Consider the following 10,574-nt stretch of genomic DNA (forward strand, 5'->3'; position numbering starts at 1 on the left):
TACACCACTCTGTGGTCTAGACTTATGACCAGTGCCTGAAATCATATCATTGCTGCATCATTTTACACCACCCTGTATCTAAAGATTACATCATGGCATCATGTTACAGTACTATTGTTACCCCACCCCTCCCGAGATCATATTGTTGCATCATGTTACACAACCCTGTGCTCTAGACTTACATTGTTGCACCACCAAACACCACCACCTGGTAGACAGAACAGTTGGGGAGTCTGATATGTGTCATACCACAGTGGAATCAGGTGCTCGTCAATTTTTGGACATCTGGAGTTATTGGTATCATCTTAATAAAGCTTGTTCATTTGACCATCTTCTGATAAAAAAAAATACATTTCTATCTTGAATAGAAATCCAGATACAACTGGCCACCTGTATAATACGGCCAACTGTACAAACGGCCACTTTCCATTCCCCCCCCTTGCGTGTTCTACATAACTTAATTGTGTACAACAGTCACCTGTCCAACGCAGACGCGGCCACCTTACTTTATAAACCCACATTCAATTTTACTGGCTTAAGACAGAAAAGCGTGGTCTCGCATCACCCGACGCTTTGTCATATTCCATTCACCTGGTATTATTGTTATTCCGTCCAATGAATGCTAACCCAAGTCAACCAATGGTAACAATAAATTTTCAACTGCTGGTGAGGGAAGCGCTTGATACGTCACCTATAAGCCCCGCCCACAACTCATACCCACAAATCGTATGTGAGGTGACTGATCAAAGTTCTGTTTACTTAAGTAACAAAGGACATTAACAAGAATTTGCGACAGAAGCGTTGCTCATTTTTCGAGCAGTGGCGACTCCCGTGTTTATATTGACGAGCATCTAATTTCACCACGCTGCCTGCCTCACATATGGATTGGGGATTACATCGCTGCATCATGTTACACCACCCCATGCTATAGACATATATTATATATAGGTGCGTCATCTAATACCACAACCTGATTGGAAGAGCAGTTGGAGAGTCTTGATATTGTTCTAGGATATTACTATTGCATCATGTTACATTATCCTGTGTTCTAGACTTACAATTCGGTGTATCATATATAACATCATCACCTGGTCGACAGAACAGTTGGGGGGTTTGACACGGATCTGGGATTACAACGGCGCGTCATCTAACACCACCACCTCGTACGGGGAGCAGTTGGGGAGTCCTATCTTGCTACAGAACCAACCATAGAAACCTTTCTCCCCGTCACAAAACTCAGCCCACCAAACCCGCCACGACCATGAGATCTGCATCACCATGGCAACCAGTGAGATAGCGACAGACGACAAGCCGACAGTGAGAGGAAAAGAAAGAATGAGGATTGGACAAAGGGTGAGTTTGTGAACCCACGACTTTTCCTCACTGAAGTAGATGATGAGGTTATACCAGGTCATAGCACCATTGTAGAAGGACATGCACAGCGATATCACCATGGCAACTGGCATACACAGAACTGACCACAAGATGATATGCACACCCTGGTAGCGGTCACATCCTCGTGTTCCTTTCGGCTTTGGGTGTGATTCTCGGGACGTCAAGCGAAGAAATTCGGTCTCTGTAAGCTCCATCTGAACCTGGGAGGAGTCACACGTAATGCTAAAATCACAAAATTGGAGGTCGGTTTTGGAGATTTGAAAAATAATTCAAGGCAAGGTAAAGCCAATCAGATACAAAGGTTATAATTTTACCAGAGCCACATTACTTTACCAGCACTTCTGTTATCTTCTCTTTTCTTCTTCACTCCATCTGCCACAACTACTCTCTCTCTCTCTATTTTTTTTTTCTACCTAAATTTTTCATTTTTCACATACTTGAATTTCTTTTTTTTTTTTAAGTTGTCTTTCTAAAGTCATGCAATCTAATAGACAGAAATGTTATAATCATGTATGTTACCGTACATAACTTCATAATGAAACCGTAACTACACAAGGCATCCTGAGAAGGCTCAAGTACTGCATGATGCATTTAAACATGAATAGGATTTGTTCTCTTTACAACTTAAAGTTGAATTTCTGTCAACTGTAAGTAAAGACAACAAATGACACAAGAAGCATTTTAGGAATCAATTAAGATGAAATTTTTTTTGTGTAGTCAAAGAATGAGCTGTGTGCAAGAAGTCTTTCTTACAAACTCTACATAGCTACTTCTTGTCTCAGTTTTCGTAGATTTATAAATATTTTTTTATGTTTTTGGTAGGCTTTTAGGTCACCATAGACAAACATCACCACTTATTTTAATAAAGGGAAGGAGTTCCGCAGAGGGCCGGCCAACCAATAACACACAAAAGAGCTGATTTTGAGCAGGGTACCCTAACCCTAACTCTAACCTTAACCCTAGAACTCTTTTTGTATAGTTTGCTCAGTGGACCTTGTCACCGTAAGTGCCGGCCCTCTGCAGAACCCCTCCCTTATAAATAAATTGAAACAGTCAACATCAGGCTTAATCAAGATTTGCCAATATAATCCTATTTCAAAAATAGAGACTTACCACAAAAAAAAAAAAGGAGAGTGGGGAAAGAGAAAAGGGAGAAAAGTTACAGAACAAAAAAGTAAAAAATCAAACAAAGCTTGCCTCAACTGGCTGGCCAACACTGCTGCCTCTGGTCACCATGCCAGTCATTGTCACTCTCTGACTGTCACTTGTCGAACCAGGCCGTTTGCGATTTTTAGGAATGCCTCCACTTGTTAGAAATTCAAAAGTATGAGACGGTGATGGTCCGTCACCTTTGTTTGTTGGTGAAGAAGGTATATTGGATGCTCCTCCTTGTGGATTTGAGAAAACATGATCTTCCTCTTCACCCTGGTCCAAAGAATTGTTTGCACTTTGGGTATTAGCAGTTGCTCCATTTTGGTTTTGCTGATTTGCAGTTTCGGATTGAGATGGTACGAGCAGAGGTTCAGTTTGTTCTGAAAGTACAACTAACTCAACCTCTCTCTCTTTCAGAGCTTCAGCCATTTCTATATTTTAAAAAATAAGGCTCTGCAAGTGACAGCTTATAAGGTCTTAGTCTCAGTCTCAAGTGATGAGAACAACAGTCCTTGTCCAGTTAAACACAACTTGTCTAAGTCAGGACCTATTTTAAGTTTTTACTTTTACTTTTTAAATATAAAACACTGTCACCGTATAGATCTAGATTCTATCTAGTCTTAAGACTTAAAAGACATGGACTATGGACCAACATATAGATCTAGACTAGATTCTAGATCGAGATCGAGATTCTAGATCTAATCTAATCTAGAATTCTAATTCCAGTTCTTAATAAAGTCTTGACTTCGACAGAGAGGGAGGTCTTTGATAATAAAATAATATAATATAATCGGGTAGGCGTGTATGACCGTATGAGGGATTTTATAATATCATTATCACCAGAGTACTTGTGAGTCAAGGGAGCGTGTAGTTTGTCACAGATCATCAGTATCAAGTTAGTATCAGTCGAAGTGACACTGACCCCAGGTGACCCGAGACACTGACAGACAAGTCAAGTGAATACTCGCTGCACATTATTATCAATTTTCACTCTGGCACACAAGTTTCAAGCCAAAGAAAGGAGAAGAAGAAAATTCTAGATCTAGAATCTTGATATTATTCAATTATGATGAAAGCCTCACGGGAAACACAAGAAGGCGAAATCAAGTATTGACAAACAAAAAAAAAACTATAAAAAAGAAAACGATCAAGGAAGTCCAGCCTAGATCTCGCCTGGGCCAACACAAAACAACAGCAGAGAATAGAATAGTAGGCCTACAGTTCGAGGGAAACGTTCACGGGAAGTAACTCTCGTTTACAAGATTTTTGTGAAACACTTTTCCTATTTTTATTTCGTAGAAGAGCTATACGTAGCAATAACAACTCGACTTCCTGTGGGTAAAATTAATAATAGACAATGTCAAACACGCACAGCTGTTAAAGTACTTTTAAAAAGTACTTCAGTTAAAATTTAAGTACAATCTGAAAAAATCTACTTAAGTACAGTAAAAGTACTTTCCTGTAAAATGTACTTGAGAGCAAGTACTTTTTTAAAAAGTACTTATGAGTAGGCCCTACATTTTGAGTAGCCTACTTTCTGCTAATATGCTAAAACTCTTCGAGTGCTAACGCAAAACATTATATTGAATAACATATCCAGCATATTTGACAAATTAGGCAATTTATTACTAAAAATGTCAACAGTATACCAAGCATTTGAATATACAATGTACGCACTGAACGTAGGTGGAAATGGTCCGCGAAATTGAAAATAATAAGCCAAACAAACAGACGCGAATAGTGGGTAAGTGATACTATGAATAGAACTTGTTTGAGCAAGACAAGGGGATCAAATGTAAGTCAGTCCAAGAGGTCGGAAAGTTCTACAGGAAAAGTATCCAAATTGGAAAATGTAGATACAAAGCTGCTCTTAAGAAAACAAAAAATTGATGAAAATGGCCAGCATAGAAACGGAAAAGTGCATTGAACTTGAACTCTTCATTAACAACCCAGGAATCAATGTAGCATTAAGCAAAAAATCATCCAAAAAAAGTGTTAAAAAAATTTAAGTAGCCTAAAAAATTGTTAGATATATACATTGAGAACAACAGAATTCTACAATCAAGTGTAGAATTCTGTGTTGAGAACACAGTTTCGGTTTCAATGGATTATAGTGGTAAGACAGATTTTGGTCACACACTGTGGTCCACGGCGCCTACGGCAAACCAAAATACAGTTTACATGTAGTTTCCTAGAGTCTAGTAAGTGTAGTGTAACCAAAGATTCTCTACTGCAGTAGTCTCCGCCTAAGATCCCAGAGCTTGGAAGCGAGGAAAATAATATGGGATCTTAGCCGACGAAGCCAAGGAAGAATCCACAGTAACCCATGAACTGACGTGACCCCTGGGTGGGTTTATGACATATGGCGAGCAAAGAGTGGTCAACCTTGTTGACCAGCAAGGAGTTAACAGTAAATGACCAATCATAGTGGCATGAGGCACGTCATATATTATATAATATATTACACTCATTAGCCTATCGTGAGTCTTGAAATCTACATCTACGTTTATCCAGTTGCCCCTCCCCCTTACCTGTCCAACAATTTTAGCTTTCCATCTCTGATTGAGCCCCCCCCCCCCCCCCCCTATGTCGTTACGTACTATTACGTTGTGACCACACCAATTAAAATTCAGGCTGTCTCGCAAATTCGGGAATTAGAGAAAAGCTGCTTTCAACGGTCAGGGAAGAGTTCACAGTTTGATGTGATCCCGCCTGGAGCGAACTTGTAGGCCCTTCCCACCCAGCGAGTGATGTAAGTTTAGGTGGCGAGCTCAGATGCGAGTGCGATGTTTGGGGAAAAGAAACGTATCGGTCAGTTCACACCTTGGTGTGATCCCGTCTGGAGCAAACATGTTATATTGTACCGAGTTTTACGATGCTTGTGATCACATTCACGAGAGTGGCTGATCTTTGACGCGACGGGCCGTTCTTTGATCTCAACTTTTAACTCTTGGTTGATCGGCTGTGCCCGCTCGGGTGTTTGTTCCGTAAATTATGATCAGAAAAGTCGTCACTTACCCTTTCATTAATTTAAGCTTCAAAAATACTCAAAATGTACTTTAAAAATACTCAAAAGTACTTTTATAAAAGGTAGTGTCTACGTTCTCTAACGTTACAGAACGTATACAAGTTGTCTACGTTCTCTAATGTTAGCAGAGAACCTAAAAATAGCTCGCTCGCTCTATAACATGGAAACGAGTCGACATAGCTGCTTCCACCGTGCTTCCACTTTATTTTCGCAAGCTATTACGTTTACTTTCGTGAAATTAAAATGCTCGCGAAAGTAAAGCTGTCTACAGTACAGCATCTTGCCTTTACAGCGACGTTAAACCCCTAACAAGCAACCAACACCTTCTGATAATTCCATCGAGATGACACCACCCCCACCCCCTCCCCGCCCCCCCTAAAACTTTGAATAAGTCACTGAAGATAAGGCCGTCTGCAATTAGTGATCTAGAAGATAGCTTGCAGTTTACTCGCGATTTCGAATTCCCACCTCAACGCCAAGGTAGGCCTATGTGATACAACGTGAGATACCATAAATGATACCAAATTCACATGTGTGGAAAAACATTGCCGATCTGGTGTGTGATGTGACGTCACTGTCATGAAATCAAATCACGTGGATCGAGGTCAAGTCAGTCATATCAACGCCAGGTCTACGATAGGCCTAGATCTAGTGCATGAAATAACCCAATTCAATGAGTGGACTGGCGGACCTATTTGATGTAGATCTAACGACACAACATAATGCAAACCAATTTGAAAAAAAAAAAAAGATTGAAAAGTAGCCTAGCCTTACCCGGAAGTTCAAATAGGGCCCTACAGACTTAATATTGTTACTTTTTTTTATTCGGTAGAGAACGGAGACAGCTTGTATACATTCTCTAACGTTAGAGAATGTAGACACTTCCTTTATTAAAAAAATATCGGAGTACAGTAAAAGTACATGTACTGGTTCTCAAAAATGTACCGGAGTACAGTAAAAGTACCGAAAATTGTAACGTAAGTACAAGTACCGGAGTACGTGTATTCCGTTACAACCAACTCTGCGTACATGCACATTAAATTACATATTGTATTGTGTTATGTAATTCAATATAAAGCACGAAATTCAATTTTTAGATAATAAAATATTTTCAAAAGATTTCAATCTTTATTGTGATGTCACATAATTTTTGTGTCTGACTTTTACTCTTGTCTGTTTAGTTGACGGTCTACCGTGATGCTCTGGTTTACCCTAGTTAAAGGTCAAGGCTACCACGGACCGGTCTCACAACTGGTTTAGTTGAAGTAGAAGGTCTACCAGTTTAAACAGGCTTTGTAACTGCCCCCCCCCCCCCCCCCCCCCATTTCTTTAAAATACATGTAGTCGTGTCCGGTTATTACTTGCTGTCTAAGCTTTCTTTAATATCGCAAAATTATTTGATCTTGTCGTCATCGGAAAACACAACAATTGATTGTGCTGCACTAGGGGGGTGGGGTGAGAAGGGGGATATGAGGGAGGGGGGGGGATTCCATTTACTGTTAGAGTCTCCAGCTGGCTGAAGATAGTTCTTATACAGTCTCACAGACTGGTAGCTTTTTTTTATACTGCGCCATTAGGACGATACATATAACAGAAATACGAATGTGGTGACTGGCGGATTAGATTCTCGTAGCGCCAATTGTGAGTTCAGACTCAAGTTACGATATTTGACAGAGAATGACACAAGTGACCAAATGAAAACGTTGAAAGGATCATCAGTCTTTACAGAAATCAGATATAGCGATGTCAGACAAAGGATTAATTCAGAGATACATTTTTATGTAGTGTCCCAATTTATTTGCTTTTGCTTTTTTTGCACAGTCAAACAAACGCTTTGTCGTCCAAAACGTGACACACAGTTGGTTAACTTGGGGGCCACCCTGAATAAACCTAAGGCACTGTCTTTTTCAGAGAAATTGTCAATAACTGCCCAGCTAGCAGTATCATCATGATGAGTAGGCCTACATAAATTGTGGTAGATCAACAAATTGTTTCAAATTCTTAATTAAGTCTGGAGAATCAAAGAGGATTGTGATTTTATCACCCTCGTGATGAAAAAAAGGCTTTTCGAGGGTGAGACTAAGATTAGTGTTCTAAACCGTCTGGTTGTATGGGCCTTGGTCACACGCAAGCCTTCACCTTCAAACCAACATATTTCAAGCTTTTAATGGCCTCTAACAATGGAACAACGAGCCGCACTTCCCGCACTTCCCGCACCAGGTGCGCGCTGATAAGGGAGCAGGTCAGCGGTTGACCGTCGGTTGACGCGCAGACATTCCCCCAGGGAGTTTCGTGAGCTCGCACGCCTTTCGCTGCATTGCCTTATCATGGTATTTATAAATCATTGGCTCTGTGGGCTGCGGGCGTTGCTACACAATAGAGGGAGACCAAAGATAGTACATAACAAGATAGTCCACTCAGCCCAAAAAAAAGTGTCCGCCGGAAGTTCGCTCTTTGCTTCAGATGGCTCTGCAGTCTGTTTTGAAGCTCACTTTCGTTTTTCCAGAAGAAGAATAGGAATAGCACCTCCTTGCGTGCGCAGATCGACTGTTGTTCATCAGCAGTTCGGGTTCGTTCAGTGGAGAGTTTTAGTTTAAAATAATAATTTTAATGACCTCTCGCCTTTCTTTCTAAAGTCAAATTAAACGAAGAAAAGAATCACCCCTTCCTCCGGAAAAGGTTTTTTGTCAGCGTTACCATTTAAAAAAAGCGTTCTTCAAAATTTATTCAAAAACTTGCTAGAATCTAGTTTCACTTTGATTTTTTAAAACACAAGTAGGGTAACTCTGTTCGCAAAATGTGTGCATTTGCGAAGAGGGCACCACCGAATTTTGAGGACACTTTTTTTTATTGGCTCAAAGAAAGGAGTGGCCCCTCTTGTTATGTAGACCAGAGACTCCTTGGTGAGACAACAGTATCGATACCTACTCTTTATTGATTTACCGGAGACTATACCAAAGATAGTAAATAACAAGATGGTCTACTCAGCCAAAAAAGTGTCCGCAGGAAGTTCGCTCTTTGTTTCAGATGGCGCTACAGTCTGTTTTGAAGCTCTCTTTCGTTTTTCCAGAAAAAGAATAGGAATAGCACCTCCTTGCGTGCGCAGATCGACTGCTGTGTATCAGCAGTTCGGGTTCGTTCAGTGCGGAGTTTTAGTTTTTTTTTATATTTTAATGACCTCTCGCCTTTCATTCTAAAGTCAAATCAAACGAAGAAAACAATCACCCTTTCCTCCGGAAGAGGTTTTTTTTTTGTCAGCGTAACCATTTTAAAAAAGCGTTCTTCCGAAATTCATTCAAAAACTTGCTAGTTTCACTTTAATTTTTTAAACTCAAGTAGGATAACTCTGTTCGCAAAAGGTGCGCTTTTGCGAAGAAGGCGCCACCGAATTTTGAGGACGCTTTTTTAATTGGCTCAAAGAGAGAAGTGGCCCCTCTTGTTATGTAGACTCTTTGACTATACTAGTGTACTCAAATCGATAGGCTCGCGGATAATTAATTTGATCAAAATTTTAGCTTGCACCAAATTGGTGCTGCGAAGAGCAGTTTCATGCACCTTTCTTCTTGTGCGGGAGGAGGTAAGTGTGTTACGGTGCTCGCAACTGCATAAGGTCACATGAGCGCGCGGGACACATTAAAATTTTTCAGTTTGTAGGAAATTAAAAATTTGGCCTGGGTGGCGGCCGGAGCGTACTCTTATCGATTTTGGACCACCATGAGATCTTTAATATGCGCAACTTGCACACGGGACCTCCAAGATTTATCGCTCTTGTCGAAGAAGGCTAGGTGTAGGTGGTGGAACGGACAAGTATTAACTATGAAATAAAAAGAGAATATTGTTGTCTCTGCAATGAACATCTTCTGAAGATAATATTTTCAAACAGGTTAGAAAAAAGATCAGTCACAAATACCATGCAAAACCTGGACTTAACATTGCATGTGCTTGTAAGTATGATTTGGCTTTTGTTTAGGAGCAAATGGTTTCTTGTAAAGCACGAAAGCATTTTTGTATCTGAACTGTGTTAGTTAGATTTTGAACACAGATATATCTGTCAGTAAGGAGCAGAGGCCACGGAACTGCAATGGTTTTGGGTGGTCTGGGGTGGAATGAACAAAACCGCCCGTGTGTGAATGCAAGAGTTGGAACATGTTGTCTTACCCTTATTTTCGTCATGGTGTCTTTCAAGTAGACATATCCATTTTATTAGGCAAAGCACTTTCTCACTGGGTAAATGCCACTAGACAATTCTTGGAAAACCATATGGTACCAACGTTGGCGTGGTCACCGGTAAATAAACCTGATATGAGTCCTAAGTATTTGAGGTCCCATGAAACCGCAGCTGAAGAAAATCGACTTTGCTCCTAATTATGACCCTTTGTTTGCAGCTCTTTGTGACATTTGGGATGAAATGACAGATAAGTATATCATCCAAAATTTAATAGGCCGATGCCCTGCACAAAACCAATGGCTCATAGGCAAAAAATAACGATGAGCACATTCAATGTCCAAGTTTTGCATTGTATTTGTAATTAGTCTGTTTTCTCCGTTTTCTTAGAACCTATCAACAATAAATATTGTTCATTGCAGAAACAAAGTTACAATATCCTTGGACGCCTCTGTTCACCTGAGCAGCATGCCAATTTAAAGCTAAATATATTTAACTACAACATCATCTGACACATTAACCTTTCACGTACGACAGGAGTAGCCCCCAGATATGGTCACTCATAACGTTTAAAATCTGCTCGGCAAAACTTTGTGAAAGCAACAAAATGTAAGTCTGTTTGCACTTGTGTTTGAGTGAGTTAACACTGGTGGAATGTTCACGTATTGCATAATATTACATGAATGAAGATTTCTTTGGGATTTTTTTTTGGCCTGTAGTAAACGATATCTTATTAAGATAGTTTTTCAGTCGCAGATCTGGCACTGGATGATGATGATGGTGATGATGATGATGATGATGATGATGATGATGATGATGATGATGATGATGATG

The 10,574-nt window shown here is 40.2% G+C and overlaps 1 protein-coding gene across 1 annotated transcript; it reads right to left on the bottom strand.

Annotated features, from left to right (window-relative positions):
- Positions 1-378: 378 nt before the first annotated feature.
- On the bottom strand, positions 379-3,933 carry LOC101859024 (transmembrane protein 169). Its single transcript, XM_005101581.3, has 2 exons — positions 2,593-3,933; positions 379-1,595 (listed from the first exon to the last, which is right to left on the bottom strand). Exons 1-2 carry the CDS (start codon positions 2,974-2,976, stop codon positions 1,131-1,133), a joined length of 849 nt encoding a protein of 282 aa, XP_005101638.1. The 5' UTR covers positions 2,977-3,933; the 3' UTR covers positions 379-1,130.
- Between the last annotated feature and the right edge of the window lie 6,641 nt (positions 3,934-10,574).

The sequence above is a fragment of the Aplysia californica genome, unplaced genomic scaffold (genome assembly GCF_000002075.1).
Source record: "Aplysia californica isolate F4 #8 unplaced genomic scaffold, AplCal3.0 scaffold00289, whole genome shotgun sequence".
Taxonomy (NCBI): Eukaryota; Metazoa; Mollusca; class Gastropoda; order Aplysiida; family Aplysiidae; genus Aplysia; species Aplysia californica.